Genomic DNA, 27,998 nt, shown 5'->3' on the forward strand with positions numbered 1-27,998 from the left:
TTTCATCTGGGAGATTTCAAGGGATTATGTGGCAATGGCAATGTCTACAGAAAAAAAAAATATATCTCTATATATCTATATATATATAAATTTAAAAAAATAATGCTGTCTTATGGAGATGACATGCTCCATACACCCATGAACTCACTGAAGCTCTGATTACCTGCACGAGCTCTATACAAGGTCAAGCCAGCATTTTTAACGAACAGTTGGTGCACTAATTGGACTCAATGGGTTATAAAATAAAAATATAAAAAAATAATAAAAATATTTCAAGTTAAAAAAAAAACAAAACAAAACAAAAGGGAGAGAGCACATGTAATCCTGAAACAAGGCCCCAAGTTCCTCCTGTCCCATCCCTCATGCCTCCCTTATCCTCAGCACATGGCAGAACTTTCCCTTCCCAGCCCTCTGCCTGCCCCTGTCAGACCCACACATGCGTGCGCACAGCTCACCATGAGGCTCCGATGAACGTTCTCCAGCAATGTCTGAACCTCCTGCAGATACTTCCAGGATGGGTGGCCCTCGAGCAGCACGTCCAGCACAGACTCGGTGGCATTGAGACTCACCAAGACCCACAGGTACTTCAGCTCCCGCTCACTCACCCGGGCCTTCTGCTGCAGGGACAGGAAACATCACTGAAATGCAAGCATAGGCCTTTGGGTTGTGACGGCTCCCCTACCCCACAGACCTGCCACTGCGTGGGAGCAACCGCAAGTCACCCACCATGGCCAGCAGACAACCTTGGGCCTAGGTTAGTGGCAGGGCTTGCCAGAATGGCTAGGGAAAGACCCCTGGTCAGCCTGCCGAGACCCACAGGCTTCTGGGCCATCATGGAGGGCAGCGGCTCCCCGTCCCGGGAGGGATCCTCACCAGCCTTGTGATGTTGGCGACTCTGAGAACCCCCTCATAAGGCACGGCGATCCTGTAGTTGATGGGGAAGTAATGTTTCTGGGGAGGAACAGGAACAAACGATGAGATCTGAGGCAGAAACTGTTTAGACAGGACCCCCAAGGGAGGAACCCAGCCAGCAGGGTGACAACAGACAGTTTCTCTATTGAGAAGACAGCTCTGGGCAACTGGACTAAAAGACAGCTTACTTTCCCCTGGGACAAAGGGAGGCTGAAATCAGATACACAGGTCTGTGAAGGCTGAGTTTTCAGGCCTAGAGTATAAACCTAGGAATTTCAAGAAGTCAGGGTACTCTGAAAGAGGGGAATATGGTTCATCTGACACTTATAAAGGTAACCTTTGCACAGCTCTGAGAACACGCTAGACACCAATGAGTCAGACACCTTATTGTTAATTGTTACTATTAATTGTGTGTGTGTGTGTGTGTGTGTGTGTGTGTGCAGGCATGTACACCTCAGCACTGATGTGGAGGTCAAAGGATAACTTTCAGGAGTTGGTTCTCTTTCCTTCCATCTTTGTGCGAGTTCCGGGAATTAAACTCAGGTCGTCCCGGCTTGTGAAGCGAGTGCTTTTACTCACTGAGCCAGCTCCCCAGCCCACGTTGTACGCTTTCAGTTAGTGGGTTGTATGGTATATGAATTACATCTCCATAACGACATTCTCGGAGATAATCCTACAGAGCGGGGTGTGTGCACTTGGGAGGCTGATGCAGGAGGATCTCAAGTTCAAAGCCAGCCTGTGCAACATGATGAGACCCTGGGTGGGAAAAGGCAAAACAAGGGCTGGAGCCGTAGCCCGGATGGTAGGGTGCTTGCCTGGCACAGACAAGGCCCCGGCTTTGCATAAGGCCTCAGCACCGCGAGATCCAGGCACAGTGGCACCGTCTGTGATCCTAGCCCCTCCGAAAGCAGAAGCAAGAGGATTAGACCCTCAGGTTCATCTTCTATACATAATAAGTTCAAGGCTTGCCTGGGATACGCACATCTCAAAAAGAGAAAGAGAAAAACAAAAACAAACAAACCAAAAAACAACAGCGATGTAGAAAGCCCCGAGACACCACCTGAGCATGTGCAGCTTCCAAAAAAGAAAAAAGAAAACCAAATTTTCTGCCGGGAAGGTCTCTGTCTCTTCTGCTAATAAGTACGTAAGATTCCCCCAATGAGTCCCTGGAGGCCTTTCCCGAGTTACAGGATGAAGTAGATGAACAGGTCAGCTAGGGAGGAGGAGGGGGATGGTGGCGGGAGACACATGGACACACAGGGTTATGTGGTGGAGAAAGGTGGAGGGAGTTCCTGCAACCTCGGGGCTGACGTGGACCTGAGGTGGGAGTGAGCGCTGCTCCAGCTGAGCCTTGGGGCTTGGGGATAGGGACCCACTTGGTACTTTTCTGGTTACCATGTACTGAAGCCGGTTCTTGTACTGCAGCTTGACCCGAAGGTAGCCTGTGAGATCACACTCCTTATCCTGGGCCAGAGTCCACATCTCCAAGTTCTCATTCCCCAAAGCCACGCCAAGAAGGACCCCAAGACCTGTGGGACACAGCCAATGCGAGCCCATGAGCGCCAGGCACCGTGAGCGTCTGTACTCCTCCTGGTACACAGAGCTGCAGCAACCTTCACGTTTTCAGGGGTGACAAGTACTGAGGGGAAAGGCAGGAGGCCAGGGCCCTAAGGAACAGCAATCACACCCTACCCCTGGTTAGCAGGGAGACATACAAATTCTGGTCTCCAATCTCCCCTAGCTTCTGCTTTGTGGGATAATTACACCGTCCTGGTTCCAGGGCAGCTCAGCTCCTGGTCTGGGGTGACAGGTTTTCAAAGCTGTTGCTTGATTTTCCATTCTGAGTTTTGCGGGCATATTCTAGTTCCTGATACAAAAATGGCTTTTTTGGCAACCCAGAGACTTTCTTCTGTTACTGATATGACCTTGGTATTCTTCTCTATTAGAAGTTTCAGCAGGTCTGTAGCTCCTTCCAGTCTGATGGTTCTGGGATGCTAAACAGTACAGTTGATACAAACAACAAATAATGGGTAGACTTGAAACAGTACCAACCATCACCACTAGGTGTCAGTGTGGGCTCAAAAACAGCTCTTGGGATTTGTACACTTGAACAGAAAGATTTGAGAGAATTTACAATAACTGAATAGGGGTCAAGTGGATGAAAGAAACATGAAAAATCAAGACATACCCAAAGGGCCAACCTCACTAGTAAGAGAAATAAGTTCAAATGAAAACAACTGAATGCAATCAGTAGCCAGAGAAACAGTCACAAAGCCGGCCAAGGGCAAGGAAATAAAAAGGGTTTTATTATGAGATGATTTCACTTTAATAATCCTGATGCTGCCAAGAGAGTTATGAGCCTGGAAATACATTTGGCCCACTTAATAATGAAATGGATTTAAACTCTACAACCTTTGGCCCGCTGAGGCTTTGACCCACTAAACTCATAAACTAGGGGGGGGGAAAAAACAGGAAAATTTTACAAAGACTGAAGTGGCACCATTATTCTTTTAAGAGATTTATTAATTTAATCCAGGCATGGTAGTGCACGCCTGTAATGCCCGCACTCAGGAGGCAGAGGTAGGTGGATCTCTGTTAGTTTGTTTGAGGACAGCCAGGGCTACACAGAGAAACCCTGTCTCAAAAACAAAACAAAACAAAAAAGATTTAATTATTTGTTTATTTACTTGTTTGTTTGTTTATGGGGAGGCAGCTCGTGGTGGTGTATGTTATGGGGGTTAATCAAAGATGCTTATTGAGCTTTGTAAGGAAGCATAAGCCAACAATACCAACGGTGCATAGGGTAACTTCAGTTTTAACTGATTGTGCATTAGAAAAGGAGATGCAAATAAATATTGCCAAACACCCGTGGGAGACTATTACACTCATCCTTACATTCAAGGTCATTTTTTAATGTTCTCTAGTCACTTTGTTGTTGTTGGTTGGTTGGTTTGGTTTTCTTGTTTGTTTGTTTTTCAAAACAAGGTTTCTCCGTGTAGCCTTGACTGTCCTGGACTCACTTTGTAGACCAGGCTGGCCTCGAATTCAAACGGATCTGCCTGCCTCTGCCTCCCTGAGTGTTGGGATTACAGGCGTGCGCCACCATGCTCGGCGGTTTTTGTTTTTGAAACATAATCTCTCACTACATAGCCTTGGCTGGCCTGGAACTTCGCAGTAGACCAGACTGGCTTGCACTCAGAGATGCACCTGCCTCTTCTTCCTGGGACAGAAGGTGCGTCACCATGCCCAGCTTAGCATCTAGTGTTGTGTTGTCAAAACCAATAACTACCCTTTGTCTTTTCTTCTTTCCTTTTCCTTTTGGTCGGGACAACAAGGCAGGCTGAGTTACCTCCCTAATCTGTTACGGGCTGACGTCACTACCTGGGTTTCTCCCTACCCATTTCCTGCCACCTTGAAGACTTTTTGTCTTTGCATCTCCGATGGCCTGGGCCCTGCATCCTCTTAGCTTCCCTCCCCTTCTCCAGGCCCACCCTGCTTGTTGCCCTTGCTAGGCCAAGCACTATCTGTTAACCTGTCTACCCAGGCTCTGCACTCCGTGGGAGCCAGAGCTACTGCCCTCCCTCCCCGCCTGCAGAACTCTGACAACCGCTTCCTTGCAAGGAGGCAAGTTCACAAGAACCAGTCTTTCCCATGCACCTAACACAGTATTGGGCAGAAGGAACAAAGAAACACAACCAGTGTTAGGCTGCCGGCAAGATGGCTTAGTGGGTGAAGGGCCTTGCCACCAAGCCCGATGACCCGGTCCCCAGGAACCACATTGTAGGAGGAGAGAACAACTTTTGTAAACTGTCCTTTGACTTCCACGAAGGTGAAAGATGCCATGGCACACAGACCCCCTCCCACACAAAATAGATAAAATGTAAAGAAAATAGTAAATAAATAAATACATACATACATACATAAGCAAGCACAGTGCTGGGCCCCTTGATACAGGCTTGCCTTTGGTCCCTACTTCACCAAGCCTTACAAATCCACACTTCGACGGCCCACTCCTGAAGCAGCTGAGGTTTTTGCGCCTGTTCTCTCTCCACCACGGATGTCCCCTCCAGGACCCTGCATCGCTCATCATCTGGCCAGGACATAGAGTCTTGGGGAGGATGGAGAACTAAAGCTGTAGCTACAGCATGACTTTGGGGACTGAGCTTCTCGGCTGAGGCGAGAGAGGTGGGAATAGAAATGAGAGCAGGCATCTGAATACCCCCCCCCCGGGTTTGCAGAGGTTCAGGTGGCCCAGCTCTGCCCCACATTTCAGATCCAGCAGGTAGAGAAAGGAGCCTTTGCACAGCACACTCCTGGTTGAGACAACAGCCACTGGGAACTGTAGACCCGAGTGACACCTGCAAAACTGCTGTCACAATAGCTACATCTGGTCCACAGGATTGTACATTAAGAGAAAAAAAAATGCCAGCTGCGGTGGTGCACTCCTGTAATCCCAGCACTCTGGGAGGCAGAGCAGGCGGATCTCTGCGAGTTTGAGGCCAGCCTGGTCTACAAAGCAAGTCTAGGACAGTCAAGGCTACACAGACAAACCCTGTCTTGAAAAACAAAAACAAAACAAACAAAAAATTCTGTCTTTGGGGGTGAAGGGCTTTTTCCATAAAGGGTCTTCTTCTTGTCAGCAGTTACTACAGCCTGATACTCAACCAAGTCCCACCCTCAGGTACCATGTTCCTTTGTAGGGCCTTTGGCTTTACCAAATGTGTCCTCAAGTTAGGACTCAGGGCTGTGCTGGTTGGGTTTTTTTGTTTTTGTTTTTCTTTGTTTGTTTGTTTGTTTGTTTGTTTGTTTGTTTTGTTTGCCAAGTTGACACCAGCTAGTGTTATCTGGGACGAGGAACCTATATTGAGAAAATGCCTTCCTTCATCAGGTCGCCTGTACTCTGTGGCATTTTCTTGGTTAATGCTTGATGTGGGTGGGCTGGAAGTTCTGGGTAGCATAAGAAAGCAGGCTGATCAAGCCATGGACAGCAAGCCAGTAAGCAGCATTCCTCACGGCCTCCACTTGAGTTCCCACCCTGACTTCCTTCATGACCAGCTACAACTAAGCTGAAATAAAACCCTTTCCTCACCATGTTGCTTCTGGTCATGGAATGTTGTCACAGCAAGAGAGGGCAAAAGCATAGCACCCGAGCCTGGCATGGCAGACGTGTAGGCTGTCTGGCATGAGAGGCGAGCAGGCTGCCCCTGCAAAGCCTGTCCAGAGGTGACTGGACAGCCTTCCCCTAGATTAGACACACTTGCAGCCAAGCCACAAATTAACTGTAAGTGTATCTCCTGCTGCCTCCAGCAGGGGAAACTGTGGGCCAGGGAGGGACAGCACGGTTGAAAGCTCAAGACTAGCTGTCACCCACATGCTTTGCATGCCAGGAGCACACAGCCAGTGTCCTGCTGACCCTGGTCAGGAGACTTTCCTGTCACCTCCTCCCTCCAGAGATGAGAAGGAGGAGGTGGAAGCACACGCTGAGGTAGAAGGCTCTCCCTGGCCTACACGCTGGTGGGGAGGGAAGGGGTGCCCCCTTCTTTCTGTGCCCCCCAACAAGGGTAGCCATTTCTATAGGGATAAGTGAGGCTTGTCACCTCCATCCACACTGACTGATGTCAGCCTGTAGAATAGGTTGAAGCCTTGTGGCTTCCAGTCCCTGCCCTGAATGCCTAATTTCACCTGGCAGTGGGGAGGAGAGGAGCAAGGTGAGGTCCCTGTCATGATAATGACTCTCCAAGAGCCCCCGGCTGCCACTGAGTCTTACAGTCCGTGAGGGTCTCAGCCTGGCACACGCCACCACACCCTTTCCTGATTTCTGTCCTCATTTCAACTTTTTTTTTTTTTTTTTTTCAACCAGGGACATTGTTTTCTTTCTGCTTTTTGATTCTGACCTGTTGCAGAGGGAGGGCTCTAGGGGAACTGGCTCCCCTCTCCAGGCCTCCTCTTTCTCATGGGCTGTGCCTTCCCTACCCCCCACCAGCCACACCCAGGAAGATGGAAATCCTCTCTCTACCACCTCTGTCCCCACCCTGCTCCCCGGAGCCAATGAAACTGCAGAGGTGAGACGCTGCCGTCCACCCCAGTGCCTGCCCCATCCTGCACCGGCTGTGCCCACTCAGGTTATACACCTGAACCTGAGGTCAGAGGCAGACAGGGCGGAGGGTGGCCAAGGATTCCCCTACCTCTGAGGCTGCCTGCAACCCTTCTGGGAAACATCTCAACTTCTTACCAGCAAGAGCTGCCCTGGTTGCTATGGTTACGGTAGAACCACCCAGCCACCCACTGAGGCCTGCCAGGACAGGATCCCCAGGTACAAACCCCCCACCCCCAGTACTCACAGTACAGCCAGGAGAGTCCCCAGGGCATGATGGTGTACTGGGTGGCCCCTGAGAACAGAGGCACTGTCCCCAGCAGTCTGTCCAGAGGCTTGAGCTAGGGCCTACATGGCCTCAGGTCAGCAAAGGTAGCCACCAAGTCCAGGAAGGGCTGGCCCAGGCTGAGGAGCAGGTACTCCTGGGGTAGCTACCACCCTGTCAGCCCTATCTGCTTGACAGGGCAGAGGACAGCCAGGGGGCGGTGGCTGCCAGTCCCATTACAGCTCAGGAGCTGATGTGAGATAGTGGCTTTAGGGTCTTCGGAGGAGGAGGAAGAGGAGGAGGAGGAAGAGAAGGGAGTCCCCAGCAGGCCTCTTGGAATCTGGGGCTGGGTGGCGCTTTCTCTGGTTTCTCCGACTGCAGCTGCTCAGTGTGAAGTCTAGCTCTGGAAAAAGAAGGAGGAGAGAGACCGATTATGTAAGAGCAAACGCTGCCACTCAGCCACCAGCCAGGAAAGGAAGACCCACCATGCACGCTGTCCCCGCTGGCGGTACCGTGGCACCCAGCCCTGTTTTCACACACAAGAAATGACTCCGAGGCACCTCAGCAGCTGCCTGGAGCCAAGGACTGAGTCTCCAAGTCAGAACATGGGCTGGCAGCCCTGAGCTGGGACTGAGGGAGTGGTGAAGCCCACAAGCCAGGAGGCTGCCTGGAGGAGGTGAGATACCAGGTCAAACCCAAACGATACACCCTCCAGGGTGTTCCACCCTGCATCCTATCACCCATCTGTGTCCCCTGGAGGCAACAACTGATGCCAGTTTAACCTGAAATCCAGATAAACAAACATGTTTTTTCTAGTGAAGTATTTGATGTGTAATACGGTGGCACCAAATATCGCATGGGGCATACATGCCAATAAATAAGTGAATGAATGAAAAGGATGGGAGAGGAATTCAAGCCCGGCCTGCTGTGGTCAGCCGTGAAAGTCAGCACCCCCACAGGGCCCGGGAAATTGTGGGCTGTGGTTCCGTTTTGCAGATGAGATGGAAGCGGCCATACGCAGAGGCAGCTTGGAATCAGTTTCATCGCTGGGTGATTTGCCCTTAGGTCAGGGGAAATGGCCCCAATTCAAGAGCGTGGTGGGAGGCAGGTGTGATGGGGAGACCCTCTCCATCGTGTTTACATACCCACGGAATGTGCCTGAGTGCTGGCCCTTGGGCTTGCTGAGGTAGAGAGCTTGCCGAGTATGCAGGAGGCCCTGAGGTCAAGCTCCAGCAAAGAAGAAGCTAGGAAGTAGGAAGATCAAAGCCAGTCTGGGCTGTTCAAGAAATTCCTGGCTCAGGCTAGCCTGGGCTACATAATGAGTTTCAGATATTCATGGGCTACAGAGTAAGACCCTGCCTAAAACAAAACAGCAAAGCAGACATGCTAGCCCTCATCTTTACAGCCTCTGAAGCAGGCAGGCCACACATATAATAAAGCACGTTGTTCAGATTTACCCTGGGTTCAGACCCTGGACCTCAGCTCTGCTCTCTCCCCTCTGACCCTCTCTCTGCTCCTCCTCCTTCTCCCTCTGCTGACCTTCCTGTTATAGGGTCATGATAAACACACGAACTATGCTCTGCCCAGAACATCATCCCACATTAGCTCTGGTTGACCTCAAACTCACTGGCTATATAGCCAAGGAGGACCTTGAACTTCTGATCTTCCTGTCTCTACCTCCTTAGAGCTGGACTCACAGGCCTGTATCACCACAGTCCATTGACACAGTGAAGGATGCATGCCAGAAGAATACTATACCAACTGGGGAATGTCCCCAGCCCCAACTATATCTTTTCATCATTATTTTTTGCATGTTTGTGGCAGTCTTATGTACATGTGTAAATATATCTACATATATAGTTTTTCTTCATTGTATAACTAAGAATTCTGGCAAATTCTTAGAGCCATGTAACCACTCCAGTGATCAATGGATAAAACACTTCATTCACCCCAAAACACCCCACCTCTGCTGCTGCGTAGCTGCCTCTTCCTACAGCCGCCCATCTGCTTCCTGTCCAGCACTTTCCCTTTCCCTCCCACCCCCGCCCCCGAAAGTCACATAAATGCAGTCTTGGAGTGTAGATTCTGTATTTCACTCCTTTCACTTGACATGATGAATTTGGGGTGCCGTTATGCTGATGTGCATGTTAATAATTTCCTATTTTTCCTTGCTTAGTAATAGCCCCTTGTGTACACAAACCATTATGTGTCTACCCACCAAGAACAAAGTTGATCCAGTCTTTGATGAGAATGAAGAACACTACAAGCCTCAGTGGACAGGTTTGTTTTGTTTTTTTTTTGTTTTGTTTTCTGTCTAAAGAAGCTTCCATTACTCTTAAACCCTGTAACTTTGAGTAATATCTCATCGTCCTTTAAACCCTAGACCTCTGCATGCTGGTCACAGGGCCTCGGCTCCCACCATCCCTTATCCCTCAACTCTCCCATGCACAGGGCTTGGGGGTAGGGTGTCCTACAGTCCGGACTTCCACACACAGGCACACACAACAAAGAGGTTCTTCACCCTGTCCAAACTGAAGAAAGTTTGTAGAACCCTCTGTGTGTGTGTGTGTGTGTGTGAGAGAGAGAGAGAGAGAGAGAGAGAGAGAGAGAGAGATGCACGCACAGAAGCCAGAGGGGGATGTTGGGTGTCCTTAGTCACTCTCCACCTTATTTCTCAGAGGCAGGGTCTCTTGCTGAGCCCGCAGCTGTGCTGGCTGCCAGGATGCCCCAGCTATCTGTCTATATCTACCCCAGCACTAAGAGTTGCAACAGCAGAGCCTGTTTTAGTTTGGTTTGGTTTCGTTTGGTTTTTTTGCTTGGGTACTTGGAATTCAAACTCAGGGGCCTCGTGTCTGCACGGCAAAAGCTCTCACCTGCTGAGCCATCTCCCTGGACCACTTCGCAGCTTCTTCATTCAGAAAGGACTCTAGCATTGAACCCCACCATGCACCCCGGTCTGCCTGTTGATGCTGGAGAAGCCAAGTGGGAAGGAGAAGCCTGACCAATTCCAGAATGAGTCCCATTGAAATGGGATAGCAAGACCCCCAAGGAAGCTGCCAAGAGAAAGGTGTCTGATGGCAGGCTCTGATCTGGGGTATAGGCATAGAGCAAATCAGGCTCCTGGCTGTGGTGACTTGAATGAAATGTCCCTCTTAGGCTCAGATACTTGGATATCTGGTCCCAGTGGGTAGTGTTGTTTGGGGAGGCTTTGTTGGAGAAAGTATTTCACTGGAAGCTGGCTTTAAGAGCTTAAAGACACACCATTTGAAGGTCACTCTCTAGGCTTCCTGACTGGGCTCAAAGCTTCCTGTTTGGATTCAAGATGTGAGCTCTCAGCTTGCTGTTTCAGGCACCCCAGTACTCCCTTCACTCCACCATCATGGACTCCGAACTCTCTTAAACCATAAGTTCAAATAAATTATTTCTTCTGTAAATAGCCTTGGTCATGGTGTTTTCTCACAGCAACAGAAAGCACTGAGTAGCAGAAGGAAGTCCTACTGAGAGCCCACAGGCCTTGCCCTCCCTGGCAACGAGAGCTAACTGCGATCTTACTATCCTTAACACTTTGACTTCTTCAGATCCTGGAAGGGTAGGGCCTCTCTGGATTTCTCTGTCTCTACCTATCTGTCTCTGTCTCTCTCCCAGGATGAGGATGGAGGTGGATGAAGAGTGCATGCCTTTCCCAGTCCACCCCACCCCACCCTTGGGGATCATGGCGTTATTAGGAAACTCATGGAGGGAAAGGACAAAAAAATAGAAGAGGGTGGAGCAGTCAGCATAGTTCTACGATGAAGAGCAGTTTCAAAGCCACAGAAACAAATGAAAAGTGAATATCAGTCTCACTAAATCATGACTCCAGGGTCCAGGGCTGGGGGCAGGGTCAGAGAGGGGGCAGGTATGGGGGGAGAGGGGGTGAATGAGCTACATGGAGGGAAGTGAGGACTTAGTTGTACAACTTGGGAGAGATTAGATATAGTTGGGCGTGCTTGTTTTTTCGGTACTGAAGTTTGAACGCAAGGCTGCAAGCATGCTGGGTGAGTGGGGTAATTCCTGCCTTTTCCAAGAAGCTACAGCCGCAGCCCTTGAAAGCTGATTTTTGCTTTTGTTTCTGCTTTTGAGACAAGGTCTCACAGTGTGGCCCTATCTGGCCTGAAACTTGCCATGTAAAACAAGCCGGTGTTGAACTCATAGAGATCCTCCTGCCTCTGCCTCCCCAGTGCTGGGATGAATGGCATGTGCCATCATGCCTGGCTGATAGCCATTTTTGTTTGCTTGTTTGTCTTTTATTTTTGTTTAAATTCCTATGTCTAGAAAGGGAGAAGGGACTGTTGTTTGCAATGCCGCGTTGAACTATTTTATTCTTTGGATTCTGCAGATAGAACTGGGGCTTTTGTTTCGTTTTTGTTTGGTTCTTCAGTTTGTTTTTTGTTTTGTTTTGTGTTGTTTGAGACAAGGTCTTATGTATGTATCCCAGACTAGCTTCAAATTCAATATGTAGCCTCAAAGATGACCTTGAACTTGTGTTCCTCCTGCTTTGGCCTCTTGTGATGAAATTATAGGGAGCTCAAGCATGGGGCAAAGCCACTCTTCTAACTGTGCTATATCAAAGCCTACAATTTAGACTCTTAATTTTTTTTCTTTTTAAGGAACTCCTGTTTTAAGCTGTCCACCCAAGTCAGAACCCTCTCACTGTCCCCTCCCTTCTGGAGTCACTTACTCTCTGGTCTCTTCCATTCCCGCCTGAGAGCTAGAGCCTCCTCCTCTTGGAGGGAGCATTGGAATCTGAGTTAGAGTCCTGGCAGTTGGGCTCTGGAGCCAGTTTGGCAGCACAGAAGACACACAAGGAAACTGTGGGGACACACAAAGCCCCAAGAGTTCCCAGGAAGCCTTCTATCAGCACTGGGACAATTACCATACAATAGAGGCTGAAAATGTTTGTTTTTCTCAAACCTAAGCTAGGATGATGATCTGATCCAGTGATGATCTGACCAAGAGTGGGCTTGGCTGATACTGAGCACAGCTGCTCCTGCCTAGGCTTGGCTGATCCAGGTTGGGCTCAGCTAATCTGGGTTGATCGCTTCTGGTCTAGATTAGGTTTGGCTGCTCCTACCTGGGCTAATCCTGATCCAGGCTAGTCTCCACAGCTCTGCCCCAGACTCAGCTGTTGCACTGGGAACTCTGCTAATCCTGGCTGCGCTCAAGGGATCCAGGCTGAGCTCTCTGGCCTAAACTGGGCTCGGCTAGTTCAAGCTGGATTCAGCTGATCCCATCCGAGTTTGGCTGGTGCAGGGTAGCCTCCCTTATGCTGTCCAGTTTGCCGAGCATTGGCTGGGCTAACCTGGCCTCACTGGGAATCACATCCATCAGGATTGCTTAGCCTAATTCTCACCACAAAAGCAGAGTCCCAAGAGAGCGAGCATATGAGTCGAGGTTCCTCAGGTCCTGGACTCAGAGCAACGACACAAACCACTTCTGTCAAGTGGGGAAGATAGGTTCCACTTTCTGATGAAAGGAGCAAGGTTGCATTGTAAGGCCATGGACGGGTGTGGGTAAGCAATTGGGGCCATGTTTGTAACCCATCTATTACACCTACCTGGAACATTCTTCTCCCCCAAAGAGGCCAGGCATGACCTCAGAGTGCTAGGGGACAGAATATTGGGTCACCTGCCCAGCCTGGCCACTTTTCTTTAAGTAGGACAAGCCCCAAAAGACTTCAGAGGCATTCCTTCTAAGCCCACATCCTAGAGATGAGAAATGGAGACCCAGAGGGGGAGGGAGCTGGCCCAAAGCCATATCCGGGCCTTCCAGCCCACTTTCCTCCTGGGAATGAAGCCATGGCCCCTTAGGAATGTAGGAGGCTCAGGCAGTGATCAGGGCTAGAGCAGCAGATGTTCTAAACAGGGAAGAGGTGGAGAAAATGGGCCTGAGTTTTAAGACATAGATAAAGGGAGACAGCTGGGTGTGGTGACACTCTTGGAAGGTACACACAGGAGGATCAGGAGTTCAAGGTCATCCTTGGCTACAAAAATGAGTTTGAAGCTAGCTAAGCTACATGAAACCCTAACTAAGGGCAGTGGTAAGACATACAGACATAAGCCCTGGGCTAATGGACTAGGCAGGATTCATCTACAGTTCCTATATCTGCCTTGGTTTACTTCCATTTTTCCTATTCGTATATTTTATGTATATAAATGCTCTATCCTCATGCACAACAGAAAAAGAAATCAGATCCCAGTACAGATGGTTGTGAGCCACCATGTCGTTGCTGGGAATTGAACTCAGGACCGGAACACTAGACTGGAAGAACAGTCTAGTGCGTTTAACTGCTGAGCAGTAACTCCAGCCCCTCCATTTTTCTCTTAAAAACGTTAAATGTAGGGAGCTGGAGAGACGGCTCAGAGGTTAAGAGCACTGTTCTTCCAAAAACCCTCTTCTGGCGTGCAGGCACACATGTACGCAGAACACTGTATTAGAAAATTAATCTTTTAGAAAAGAAGAAAAATGTTAAACGTGGGGTTTTTTGTTTTGCTTTGCTTTTAACAGGGTTTCTGTCAAATGTGTTGTTATATTATTCTCTCCCTTTCTGTGTGTGTGTGTGTGTGTGTGTGTGTGTGTGTGTGTGTGTGTGTGTGTGTGTGTGTGTGTGTGTGTGTGTGTGTGTGTGTGTGTGTGTGTGTGTGTGTGTGTGTGTGTGTGTGTGTGTGTGTGTGTGTGTGTGTGTGTGGGTGTGTGTGTTTGAAAGAGAGAGAGGGAAGAGAGAGAGAGATCACAGAACAAAAACAACTGTGGAGCTGATTGTCTCTTCCCGCCTCGGGATCCAAGGACCCATTTCAGGCCATCAGACTTCCGTGGCATTTGCTTTTACCCACTGAGCCACCTTGCCAGCCCCCTTTCCTTTTCCTTCCTTCCCTCCCTCTCTTTTTCTTCTCTCTGAGACAGGGCCTAACATAGCCCAAGGCTGGCCTCAGACTTGGTATAGACAGCCAAGAATAAGCCTGAGCTAACTCCTTGCGCCCTCTGCCTCCACCCTCAAGGGTCTACCACCACCCACCATGTGCCACCGACCCTGTTCTGTGCAGTGCTCGGGCTTCGTGCATGGCAGCCAATCACTCCACCACTGAGTCACACTCCTGGACCCCAGAGTCTATATTGCTGAGTAATATTTCACCCATAACTCTTTCCCTACTAAGGAAGTGAGATTTCAATTCTCGGGCACAAATTTAGCCCAAGACCAACTGGATGGGAGAGATGTCCCTCTCCTCCCCCAGTAAACCATTCGTCAGTGCTTGCTTCTTATTCTGTCTCCCATCCAGACTTCCGACAACTACTTGTATTTTATCCCTATGGATTGACTCCATCAGGATGTTTCATGTAGATGGAATCGCACAGCGCTCGGTCCTCCCCCTCCCTACCCCCAGCTCCATTCACTTAGCATCGTGTCTCCAAGGTTCATCCATCCATAGTCTTATGAACTAAATGAGTCACTCCTGGGCCAGTGAGATGGCGCAGCAAGTGAAAAGCGTTGCCACCACACCTGACAACTTGAGTTCAACCCCCAGAGCCGACTGAAGGAGAGAACTGTGACGTGTGTGTGCCCACACACATTCACATACACGCACACAAGATAAATACCATGTAAGGTCTGGAGAGATAACTCAAGGGTTAAGAGTACTTCCCGTGGCCAAGGTTCAGTTCCCAGCATCCACACTGGGCAGCTCGCAACAAACTATAATTCCAGGGGATCTGATACCCTCTTCTGGCCTCCATGGGCACCTGCTCATGCATAGCATATGTTCACACAAACACACACGCGCACACACACACACAAATTCCTATTTTTTTTTTAAAGTCATGTCACCCCAGAATTCACATGTTGAAGACCAACACAACTAATACAATGGTGTTTGGAGATGGGGCCTTCAGAACGTGATTAGGGTTAATGAAAGCCCTTGGAGGCTGGAGAGATGGTTCAGTGGTTAAGATCACTGGCTGCTCCTCCGAAGGAGCTGGGTTCAATCCCCAGCACCCACATGACAGTTCACAACTGTCTGTAACTCCAGTTCCTGAGGCATTTATGTCCTCTTCCGGTTCCTTCTGGTACTTCACACGTGTGGTACACAAACATACATGTAGGCAAAACATCCATACACAGGATTTTTTTAATTGTATTTATTCATTTTACTTCATGTAGATATGTGCATTTGCCTAAGTGTATGTATGTAATATACGTGCAGCCTGAGGCCTTGAGGCCAGGGGGCTTCTTCAAGAGCCGAATATGTTCTAAACCGCTGAGCCATCTCTCCAGCGCCTCACTATTTGTTTCTTCTGAAGTACTCATGGGTCATGAACCTCCCGGTTTGAATGGTTTCTTTGTCTTCATGATGGTGGCTGCACTCTCATTAACTGCTTATTTCAATTGACTGAAGCTATTTTTAAGGTTGGTTGAGGTATAGTTGATATGAAGTAAACTTCACTCTCCCAGTGGAGGAGTTTGAAAATGTATGCTACGTCAGGGGCTGGATGGTTGGTTCTGTGCTTAAGAGCGCTTGCTGCTCTTGCAGAGGACCTGGTTCTTAGCTCCCTTCCTGGGCCTTTTACAGCTCCCTATAACTCCATCCTCATCCTCTTCCAACCTCCAAGGCACCTGCACTAACAGCACACACAGACACACACCATACACATAAATGAAAATAATTACAAGCCAAGCATAGTGATGCATGCCTGTAATCCCAGAACTCAGGGAGGCAGAGGTAAGTGGATCACTGTGAGTTCGAGGCCAGCCTGGTCTACAAAATGAGTCTAGGACAGGCAAGGCTACACAGAGAAACCCTGTCTCAAAATAAATAAATAAATATTTTTTTTAAGTGTAGAATATTTCTATCACTCCCCAAAGTTCCCTTGGGCCTTTGCAGCCAGTTTCTTCCCAGGCTCACACTGATCTGGCTTCTATTGTTAGAGCCTGGCTTTTTCCAGAATATTCTATAATGGAATCATATAATTCATTATCCTCATTGCCCTGTTCTCTTTCACTTGGCAGGTGCTTTGAGGAGTCACCATGCCAGTGAGGGTGTTGGTGGCGTGTTCCTTTCATGTCTGAGCAGTGGCCCATTGTGAGACAATCTGTTTCTCCATTTGCCACTTGATGGATGTTAAAGTTACCTCCAGGCTTTTGCAATTACGAACAAAGCTGCAATTCACAGTGTAACACGGGTTTCAGTTTGTCTGGATGTGGTTTCAGTTTGTCCTCCAGAAACACACTTGGAAGCTCTCAGTGCTGGGAGATGGTAAAACCTTTAAGATGTGGAGCCTAACCAGGTAGAGTAGCAGGCAGCTGCGATCCCAGCCCCCAGGGAGCTAAGGCAGAATTATCAGGCATTTGAGGCTAGCCTGGGCTACACAGTGAAGTGGAAGCCAGCCTGGACTAGTCTCAAAAAGGAGGATTGGGATTGGGGACCGTCACCCTGGGAAGAAACTTATGAAGTTCTCACAGCATCCCGATTAGCTTCTGGGAAAAGGAATTGTTCTGAAAGAGCAAGGACAGCCCCTTCCTTCCCTGTTTCTGGCACCCTGTCCTGCCTCATGGTCCCTCGCTCCATCAGACACAGAGGTTCTCACCAGCTCGCAGCCGTTGCTGGTGCCCTTGAACCTCAAAGACCATGAGCTAAACAAGGCTGTTCGTCCTCCTCTTCCTTTTCTCCCCCTTTCCCTCCCCTGCTTCCTATTTGTCTTTGGCCAGTCGGACTGATTGCTTTGCTTGTGTTTAGCAGGATCTTGCTGCCTAGCCCAGGTTGGCCTCAGACTCACGATTCTCCTACCTCAGCCTCCCGGTGCCAGATGCCAGGCATGTCCCACTGCTCCTGACAATATGTTTCCTTCATAGGTTACCCAGCCTCCAGTGTTTGTCATGCTGAGGGAAAATGGACCGGGACAAGGCCTTGCTGTACAAGTGTTTTTCTTTCTCCTGAGAGTGACTTAGAATCATATGATGGCTGGAGACTGATCTATAAGAAACAGCCAAGCTATTTTCCAAAGCGTCTATTTATGATTCTCTTTGATATTCAAGTTGCTTTTATCACTAAGCTAATGAGCACTCCTTCCAGCAGGTTCCTGCCCTCCTGATATAACTCCAGAAGTCTTCATAGTTTCCTTGCCCTCTGTCATCACAGGACATTCCAGGCCCTCTTGCACAATTTCTGATGCAGTGGAAAATGCATATCTTTAAATGTTTTTAAAAGGTCATTTGGGTCTGGGACTGTGACTTGGTTGGTAGAGTGCTTCTCTAGTGTGGACGAGGTCATGGGTTCAATCCCCAGCACCGCATAAACCAAGTATGGTGATGCATGCCTGTAATGCCAGCACTTGGGAAGTAGAGGCAGGAGGATCAATAATTAAGGGTCATCCTGGGCTACATGAAACAAAACAAACAAACAAACAAAAAAACAATTAACCTAGAGATGGAGAGATGGCTCAATGGTTAAGAACACTTGCTGTTCTTGCAGAGGGCCTAGGTTCAGTTCCCAGTACCTACAACTGTTCTTAAGTCCAGTTTCTGGGGATTCAGTACAATGTTCTTGCAGGCACTAGGCAAGAAGGCACACACAAACATGCAGGCAAAGACTCACACACATAGATATAAATGAGAAAAATTCAAAGCCAGGTGCAGGGTAGGGTGGTGTAGAGGGCAGGAGGCCTTGTGGTCTAGGGAAACCAGGATCATCTCCTTAAAAAAGGATGTGAGTACTTGTTTTCCACCTGGGAAGCTGGAAATGGATGTCGCCATCAGTACCCTGGTTGATCGGTGATCTGTGCCTTCTGCAGGGTCAGGCCACACCTGGAACCCCTAGACTGTTCTGTCTATCCCAGATTCATCCTCCCTAGACCTTTATCTTGAGCACTGTTTCTCAGCCAATAGCACCCATTCTTACAGGAGCTGTCACTCGTAATTGACTGCAGCCCGGGTGACCTCAGTGCTCTCTGTAGGCCCAGGCCACACCTGACTCCCACAGACTCTTACATTTACCTCAGTAATGTAAGGGTCTGTCCCAAGACCCTTATCTTAAGCATTGTTTCCGAGTCAACAGAACCCATCTTTGTGGAAGAGATCATGTGTGCTTTGTGAAGACTTTCAATATAATTAATCGTGTCGTGCGTGAGCTCTGTTGTACACAGAGGACCGAGTTTTCCAAACTTGTGCTGTGCCTTAAATATGCCTAAATAAGCTGCCTGGGGTCCGACTCCAGAAGTTTGAATGGGATTTTCTTGTTGCCAGCCCTGGTGTTTGCAGAGACACGCCCTACAGGGTGTGTGCCTGTAAAACTTTACTAGGAAAACAAACGGAAGGACCCTGAGGCTTACTGGCCAGGGAGTCTAGCTAAACTGGTAAGTTCTAGGTTCCTTGAGAAACCCTGTCTCCAAAGATAAAGATGGAGCACCATTGAGGAAGGCACCTAGCTCTGATCCCTGGGTTCCACAAGCATGTGCATACAAGACTTGAGCCCCTCCGTGTGCACACACATGTGCGCGAACACACACACACACACATGTTCATCACTCGCAGTGCTATAGGAAGCTCTCTGAACTTCTGGTCTGAATGCTGCTTGGTTCTTGGTAGGCTGCATAGCGAGACACTACATCAAAAACCAAATCTAAGCAAGGCGGTGGTGACTCATGCCTTTAATCCCAGCGCTCAGGAGGCAGAGGCAGGAGGATCTCTGTGAGTTCGAGGCCAGCCTTGTTCTATAGAGCAAGATCCGGGACAGCCAAGGCTGTTACACAGAGAAACCCTAATATTACTATTCTCTCTCTCTCTCTCTCTCTCTCTCTCTCTCTCTCTCTCTCTCTCTGTGTGTGTGTGTGTGTGTGTGTGTGTGCATGCCAACAGTAGAAGTATGAAGTTCAGACGACAGCTTCATGGAATTGGTCCTCTCCTTTCATCTTTAGATGGGTTCCAAGGATCAAACTCAGTCTCTAGGACCAAGTGGCCTTTACCCATGTTACCCCTGAAGCCATCCCCACTTCTACCTGACTAACTACAACCCTGGCTTTGCCATGACTTCAGATGGAGTCCGAGCTGTCTGTACTCACTGCTGATAAGGGCTGAACTCAGCGAGAGCTGCTGAGCGCCCTCCTCTAACTCATCTTGTTTTCTGTTCGAGTCCTTTCCCACAAGGCAAGCCGAGGCAGTGGCAGATCATAGCTTTGCCAACATGTCTAATATAAATGAAATACTGTTCCTTCAACCTACATCTGGCCTTCCTTCTAAATCAGATAGGATTCTGGCCCATGAGGTTTATTTCCAAGCAGCTGCTTCTCAAGCCTGAATTGACTAGGTTCTATTGCCACTGACTTTATTCAGAAAATTCACAGCCACTAAAGTGATTTTTTTTTCTTTTAGACAGTCTCAGTGTGTAGCCCTCACTGGCCTAAACTGTTTACTACAAATCAGGCTGGCCTTGAGAACACTTTGCCTTCCAGATGCTGAGTAGTCATGGCGCATGCTACCGTGTCCCACCACAGTTTTCATTGCGCTCTTTCATTATTTGTGCTGAAGGGAGCGTGTGCATGACACAGTGCACAGGAGGTGGTCAGAGAACAATTTTTGGAAGTCAATTCTCTTCTCCCATGATGTGAATCCTGGGTTTGAACTCAGGTCGTCAGGCCTGGTGATGAATACCAGTACCTGCTGAGCTATCTCATCAACCCCTGAAGTGATTCTCATCAGGTAGACCCCTGGTCCAGGGGCCAAAAGAAATTAAAGAGGTGTTAAAATACATTAGCACTGGCTAAGTCTTTTCCATAGAGCATCAGTTCTCCAGCCCCTTCAAGACAGTTGGCAAAAGAGCGGGAGAGATTGTTGTTGGCCATGACTGAACAGGTGTGGGTGTGGCCGGAATCTAAGGAGCAGAAGTGAATCCCAAGCTAAAGTCTAGAAGGGCAGGACAATTCCAGCCCCAGATATCAACATCAACCTTTTCTTAAAAACAAACAACAGAAAAAGAACCCACCACCACAACAAAAAGACAAAATAAACAAACAAACAAAAAAAAAAAACAACACTCCTACCCAGAAAAAAAGAAAAGACTAGAGAGATGACTCAGGACTAGTATACATGTATATATATATATATATATATATATATATATATATATATATATATATGTATCATGAGGACCTCAGTCTGGATCCCAGCACCCAGGTAAAAAGCTGGCTGTGGCGGCATGCACCGGAACCCCAGCACTGGGAAACCAAGGCAGGAGGAGCCCAGAGAGCTCAGCAGCAAGTCAGTCCAGCCAATCAGTGAGCCCCAGGTTCGGTGAACTCCTCAGTCTCAAAAAATTAGGTGAAAACCATAGAGATGACGCTCACCCTTTACCTCCGGCTCCAGGAGTACACACAGGCTTGTGCACATGCGCACAGGCATGTTTCATACGTGCGCACACGCACACGTGTATGCAAACACACACACATACACTCACTGTGGAAAGCAAGGGTAAGACCCCGGGCTTTGACCTGTGGGCACATGTACGCATGTGCAGACTCACCTTCACCTATTCGTGCTCATGTGCCCCCTGAACACACACACTTAAAGAAAATGCTAGAGATAGAACTGGAAAGGCTGAGCGAAATCTGCATTTGTTGCTCTGTTTGTATTGTAGAGGACATTCCCGTGATGGCTCAGCCTGCCAAGGTCTCAGGCTTTTCTAGATTAGGCTAGCTGAGGCGAGAAGACCAGCACATGTGAGTGGCCCTACCCCAAGATTGTGGGTCCCCCTGAATACAAAGGAGAAAGCCGTGTGAGCATTTCACCTCCCTCTGGGTCCTGATGGTGGATGCCGTCAACTCACACTCTGGCTGCCATAACTTCCCCGTCCGTATCCTCAAACTATGAGTCAAGACAAATCTTCTGTCAGGTGTTTTTTCGTAACAGCAACAAGTCAAGCAGCTAATACGATACAGTTGCCCCAAACGAAAAATGAGCCAAATATCTACCCCTGGAAGACTGGCCATATAGACGATGGAATGCTATACCACGACCAAAGGGAACAAACTTCTAATCCGAGCAACAGCGTGAAGCTCAAAAACGTTATTTTTAAGAGAAAGAAGCTAGGTGTGAAAGCTCACATGCTCTGTGATTGCACCTACTGGAACGGAGGGATAGGTTTCTCTAAAAGCTCCCCCATAGTTATAGACACCAACTGTAGTTACCCAGGATGGGCAGTGCTGGTTGGAGTTGGCTAGAAGGGGCAGGAGAGAACTTTATGGGGCACTGGGAATGTTCGTGTCTTGCGTGGAGTGGTGGTTACGTATTTGCCATGTGGCCGTAACTGGGCAGGCGGTGACTTCCACCCCAGCTCTCGTGAGGAGAGGGAGTGGGGACACGGAGAACACCACTTTCCGATGGAGAGTTATTGGCACAAACTCCAGGAGCTGCTGTAACCACGGGAAGCGGTGGGGAGGGAGAGCAGGGCCTCCCCTTCCAGTCTGCAGGAAGACCAGGGCCCTGTCGATACTCTGACGGTGAAGCTCTTGCCTCCAGACCTGTGAGAGAACGCAGCTGTGTTGCTGTAATAATTTATCGAGTTCACGCTATATGTCACGGTACCACGCTAACGAACTGAATTCGTAAGTTCTACAGGCTTTGTTTTAAGGAAGTTGTGATTTAAAAATAAACAAGAGCTTACTGGAAACAGCGAGCTGGTGAGGTTCCACCCTGGCTGGTGTTCGGCCCTGCATGGCAGACCAGCTTTTGAAGCACAGTCCTCCGGTATTGCTCAGACATTTGAAGGTTGTCCTGCCTGGGCGCTGCCTGGCCTGACCTGACCCAGTGCCTCTCCCTTCGCATTCCCTAATCGTGTGAAAAAAGAAAAAATGCCCCTTCTGAGCTGGAAAGCTGGTTCAGCAGCTAAGAGCATTTGTTGCTCTTGCGAGGACCCAGGCTGGAGTGGCAGCACCCACGTGGTGGCTTGAAACCCTGGCGGGCCTCTTCTGACCTTCTCGGGCACCAAGCAGGCACCGGGTGCACTTGCAGGCAGGCAGGACAGTCATGGGTATAAAAGAGTCCATGCGCGGCACTGCCTAAGAGACCCACTTCAGGGATGCGGTGCTCAAAAGCAACCGAGCCCCTTTACATGTAACTGGTGTCCCCAAAACCAAGGACCACAGAGAGACCTGATCTGGAGCTAAGAGTTTCTGTTTGCTCAGAGATCCATTTTCTGGAATGATCTTCTGCCCCATTCCTTTGCTTTCTGCAACTCAGGCAGTCACAAAAGAAAGAAAACTCAACTTTTTTTTTTTTAAATTTGTTTTAAAGGTTAGTTTATTTTTATCATAGGTGTATGAGTGTTCACCCTGAATGTATGTGTCTATACACCACCTCCACTCCTGACGTCTACCTAAGGAGGCTAGAAAAGAGCATCAGATCCCCTGGAACCAGAGTAACAGATGGTTGTGAGCCAGCATGTGGGTACTGGAAACTGAACTTAAGTCCTGCGGAAGAGCAGCAAGCACTCTTAAATGTTGGACCATCCCTCCAGCCCTTAAAATTCATTCTTATTTTTCATTTGTGTGAATGTGAGGGTGTGCGGTGCCTGCAGAGACCCTAAGAGGGCGTCAGATCCCTGGGGCTGGAGTTACAGGCAGTTGCGAGTCACCAAATGGGAGTGCTAGGAGCTGACCTCTGGGCCTCTGCAAGAGCCATGCTGTGACCCATGGAATCATCACTACAGGCCTCAAAGGAAACTTCTAAACTGCTTTCCTTTGGCTTCCTGCTGAAAACCCCTGACCCTGAGAACAAGCTCATCACCTGTCTCCGTCTGCCCTGGGCGCGCTTACATGAGGGTCAGAGCTAGCCAGAGTGAGAGGACATTGCAGGCATAGACAAAGCTGGCCCAGGCCCCGCTGGGTATGATATTCACACAAAGTCTCTCTGCATTTGCTGGCAGCCCTCCATGTACTAGGGGAATCTTTCATGCGTGAACCTTTAACACACTGCATTCCACAGCAGAGCCGGGGGAAGAACTTGCAACCTTCTCATTCTGAGGAAAGCTAATACGTCCCAGTAAGAGGCAGAGAAGTGATACAAGCTCAAACAGCACAGCAAACACAGGCTTCTTTGTTTTGGTCTTGGGACAGGGCCTTGCCATGTAGCCAGATGGCCCGCAAGCTCTCAGTTCTCGGCTTCTGTCATATAATGGGATTACAGGCACCTGCTCCCATACCCCACTGTCCTTTTTGAAGATTTAAAAATGTTTTAAACATTATGTGTATAGGTGTGTGTGTGTTGGTGTCTGTGTGAGCATAGGTGCCTGAAGGGTCTAAAAGAGGGATTCCCTGGAGCTGAGGGTTGTGGGCTTCCCATTGTGGGTGCTGGGAACCTAACACAGGCCCTCTGCAGGAGCAGTTTGCATCCTTAACCTCTGGGTCATCTCTCCAGCCCTTACCCTGTTGTCTTAACCTTTGGGCTGTCCCACTGAGTGAAAGCCACATCCTGAGATGTGACTGAGAACCCAAAGGCTTTCCTTTGTTTACAATTCAGATCCTTTAAACATTTTTCCCACATTTCATTCTTTTTGAGACAATTACAGAAATGAATCCCAAGCTGAGAACAGACCAGAGACTCCAAGCCTGCTGGGACATCCTCCAAGACACAAACAGAACAGAGTGTACAGGATGCAGGCTCTTGGGCTCTGCTTTCTGGGTTTTAATATGCTGTGGTTTGTTTTGCAGTGACAATTAAAAACAAGAGGCTGAGCTAGAAATGACTGAGCTGGGGCTGGAGAGATGGCTCAGAGGTTAAGAGCACTGACTGCTCTCTAAGAGGTCATGAGCTCAATTCTCAGCAACCATATGGTGGCTCCCAACCATCTATAATGAGATCTGCTGCCCTGGACATTGTATACATAATAAAACAAATAAATCATTTAAAAAAAGATATTATAAAAAAAGAAATGACTGAGCTGAGAATCAGGCAGATGTCCCCAACCTGGTGGGCAATTCCAGTCCTCCGTCTATTCATTGCTCCAGGAAGGACTGGGAGCTGGGATTCCTCAGAGGGAATAAAAACAGTTGCTGCTTTCTTCAGGGCAGGAGACTTAGCATGCAGCTACCAACTCTGTGTGTGTGCGCAGAGCAGTCTGCAGAGCAGTCCATGGCTGTTGACTCAGCCAAAAGAGCCTCTCCAGATGGGCAGTGCAGGACACTAAAGGACAGAGAGGAACTTACTCCAGGAGTACAAGGATGGCTCAATAGTAAGAAACCTCATAATATAGCTATGTAGCATAGTTACATTATCCCTTAGCCTACTTGTAGGTGCTAAGCAAGTACTTTACAAAACCCAGCATCCTTTCCTAACCGAAGTGGGGATTGATGGGTTATTACATTTTTTAACATTTTTGTTTTTATTATTTTCAATTACGTGTGTGGTGTGCACTTGGGTGAATGAGTGAGTGAGTGCAGTATCTAAGGCGGCCAAGAGAGGGCGTTAGGTCCTCTGGAGCTAGAGTTACAAGCACTTGTGAATTGCCCAGTGTGGGAACCAAATGCTGGGAACCAAATTCAAATCCCTGCAAGAGAGGCATGCACTCTCAACCAGTGAGTCCTCTCTCCAACCCTGCTCGGTAATTTCTTAACAGATGTATCCATCTCAGACAAAGGCTAGAAGGTGGCTTAACTTAGAACCATTAGAATCTTCACTAAAGGCAGGAACAATATGACACAGGCAAATTAAAAAAAAAAAAAAAAAAAGAAACAAACAAACAAAAGCCCACAGGAATTAATAGGAGGAAGTAAGATTATTCCCATTATAGATAATATGACTATAAACCTAGAACATTCAAAATAATCCCAAACACAGTGAGAAAAGAAGCCAGGTGAAAATATCTATACATAAGAAAAGGACCAGCTGGCTCAGCACGGGCCTGACAGCCTGAGCCCAGTCCCCAGAACCTATAATGGAAGCACGGAAGTGTCATCTAACCTCCTTCGTGCAAACCAAGGCTTATGTACACCCCCACAAAATACACACACACACACACACACACACACACACACACCATATAAGTAAAAATGTTTAAATTAAAAATATATGTTGTGTGGGGGGAGGCACATGCTGTATACAGGCCAGAGAAGCCACTTAGTAGTCATCCATTGGGTAACAGTCATCTCTTTTTGAGACAGGTTCCCTCTCTAAAATTCACTAGATTGGCCAGGTGAGCCCCAAGGATCTGCCTGTCTCAGCTCTGCCAGCATGCATCACCATGTCCAGATTTTATGAGCCACCCTGTGGCTGCTGGGCATTGAACTCAGGACCTTTAGAAGAACAGCCAGTGCTTTTAACCTCTGAGCCATCTCTCCAGCCCCCAAAACACACTTTTTAAAAAAGATTTATTTATTTGTTTGTTTATTATTTGTGAAGTATTCTGCCTGCATGAGTGCCAGCAGGCCAGAAGAAGAAACTAGGTCTCATTAAAGATGGTTATGAATCGCCATGTGATTGCTGGGATTTGAATTCAGGACCTTTGGAAGAACAGTCAGTGCTCTTAACCTCTGAGCCATCTCTCCAGCCCTATGCCCAGATTTTAAAAACCACAATAACAACAAAAATGGGTTCTGGGGCTCAGACTCACATCCACTTGCCTGTAAGCCAAGTATTTTAGCAAATGAGCTATCTCCCCAATGTACTTTTAAAAGGTAGGGAGGGCAAAACCAGCTATGGCATAAAAAACGAGACTGATGATTTCCTGTTAGAAGGACAGTGGGATTATGTCTCTGTTAGTTCCACATTGCGTTGAGAAATGGGGGGGGGGGGGGGCGGAGCTTAAAGGGAAGTATCGCCGATTTAGGCTCACAGTTTCAGAGCACCCATTGATTTGGGCCCAAGGTGAGGAAAGCAGCGTGGTGATGGGAGTGTGTGGAGGAGAAACCACTACCCATGTTCCTTCCTCGTGATGAACAGGACGTCCAGAGTGATGATGGAACTGGTAGCCAGGCATAATAATCTTCAAAGCCCGGAGCCCCGGGACATCCTGCAGCTAAGCCCCGCCTCCTAAGGTTCCTAGAACCGCCTCAAAGAGCGCCACCTGCTGGAGATCAAGTCTTCAGCACAGCCCGTGGGGGACATTTTGTAGACAAAACCACTTTAGTGACTGCCTGAGCTGAAAGAGGCATCGGCCTGCAGGTCGTATTCTAGTTCCAGATATGGTTACCAGGATGTGTTCACTGTGTGATAACGCACGACAAACCACGGCAAACCACTACTCTCTTTTTCTGTGGGCATGTTATACTTGAATTTTTATTAGAGCAAGTCCAAGCAAAATACCAACAAACATGTAATTGAATATTAGATCCTAACACTTTAGGAGAAAGACAAATAGGCCAGAGCAGTTTGAAAGAACTCAAGAAAGTATCTAGTAAATATATATATATTTATAAGGTATATATATTATATATTATAGAATATTAATTATGTTATATTATACATAATAATATAATTATATTATTATATATAATATATTGTTGCATATATTATATAATATATTGTTATAATATTTTATATTAAATATATAAATATTTATATATTAAATATATATAATATTATAAACCTACTAGACAAGCAAAAAAGAGTAGGAACATCATACTGAACACGGTAGAATATGCCTTTAATCCCAGCACTGTGGAGGGTAATGCGGGTGATCGCTGTGAGTCCGAAGCCAGTCTGATCTACATAGTGAGGTCCAGGACACAGCCACAGCTACACAGTGAGACCCTGCCTCAAAAGAAGCCAAACAGGGTGGAGAGACGGCTAAGTAGTAAGACCTGCTGCTCTTCCACACGCACCCACATGGACGTTCACAGCCCTCTATAACTGTCCTTCCAGAAGATATGATGCCTTCTTCTGGCCTCCTCAGGCACTGGCACACATATGGTACACAGACACACGCACAGGCCACACAGATACAATAAAATAAAACAAGCGCAAAAACAAAGACCATGAATGAGAATGAATAGACAGAGACTCCAAGGGAAAATGGCAGCAATTTCTGATGCAGATTCAAATTTCCCCGAGAAAAGGGGCTCGTGAAAAGTCACTTATTAAACAGCTTCCCCGTGTAGCGAGGAAAAGAGAGCCATCTAGGAAGAAACACAGGAACCTCTTCTTCCCACCACACGCCAGGGTGAGTTCTGAACGCGTAACATTTTGAATCTAAAATAACGGAAGAAAACACAAGGCACAATTCTGACGTCTGAGAGCGAAGAAGGATTTTGTATCTAAGATTAAACATTTTAAAGTCTTCAGCGGGAGAGTCACTTGACTGCCTAAAAATGTACGTTTGTGCAGGGCGGGCTGACAAGAAAGGTGTTTGCTGCCAAGCCTGGCCTCTTCAGCTCAGGCCCCAGGACCGACGAGGAAGGGAAGGAATGCACTCTCTAAGGTGTCCTTTGGTGTCCGTCCGTACACTGTGACAAGCCACCCCCTCTCCGCCAGCTGCCACCAGTGAAAAATAAACAATATATAGTTCCACCTGCCCCTACCTCCTGACAAAAAATATAGTTGTTATTTTTTTTAAAGATTTATCTATTTATTATTTGTGTATTCCGCCTGCATGTATGATGTATGCCTGAAGGCCAGAAGAGGGCACTAGATCTCATTATAGATGGCTATGAGCCACCATGTGGGTGCTGGGAATTGAACTCAGGACCTCTGGAAAAGCAGCCAGTGCTCTTAACCTC

At 48.0% G+C, this 27,998-nt stretch overlaps 1 protein-coding gene across 4 annotated transcripts in view; it reads right to left on the reverse strand.

Moving 5' to 3' along the window:
• The window catches only part of Il34 (interleukin 34), a 55,617-nt gene that overhangs the window by 5,083 nt on the left and 22,536 nt on the right, over nucleotides 1-27,998 (reverse strand). For 3 of the 4 annotated variants that reach the window (XM_055620969.1, XM_055620968.1, XM_055620970.1), the window contains exons 2-5: nucleotides 7,254-7,674; nucleotides 2,308-2,441; nucleotides 874-951; nucleotides 456-617 (exon numbers count right to left, since the gene is read on the reverse strand). In XM_055620969.1, coding sequence (XP_055476944.1) covers nucleotides 456-617; nucleotides 874-951; nucleotides 2,308-2,441; nucleotides 7,254-7,281 — 402 coding nt within the window. In that variant the 5' untranslated portion in view covers nucleotides 7,282-7,674. The remainder of the gene's footprint in view (nucleotides 1-455; nucleotides 618-873; nucleotides 952-2,307; nucleotides 2,442-7,253; nucleotides 7,675-27,998) is intronic. The other variant, XM_055620972.1, reaches the window with a different exon arrangement.

The sequence above is a fragment of the Psammomys obesus genome, unplaced genomic scaffold (genome assembly GCF_907164565.1).
Source record: "Psammomys obesus unplaced genomic scaffold, mPsaObe1.curated_primary_1811, whole genome shotgun sequence".
NCBI lineage: Eukaryota > Metazoa > Chordata > Mammalia > Rodentia > Muridae > Psammomys > Psammomys obesus.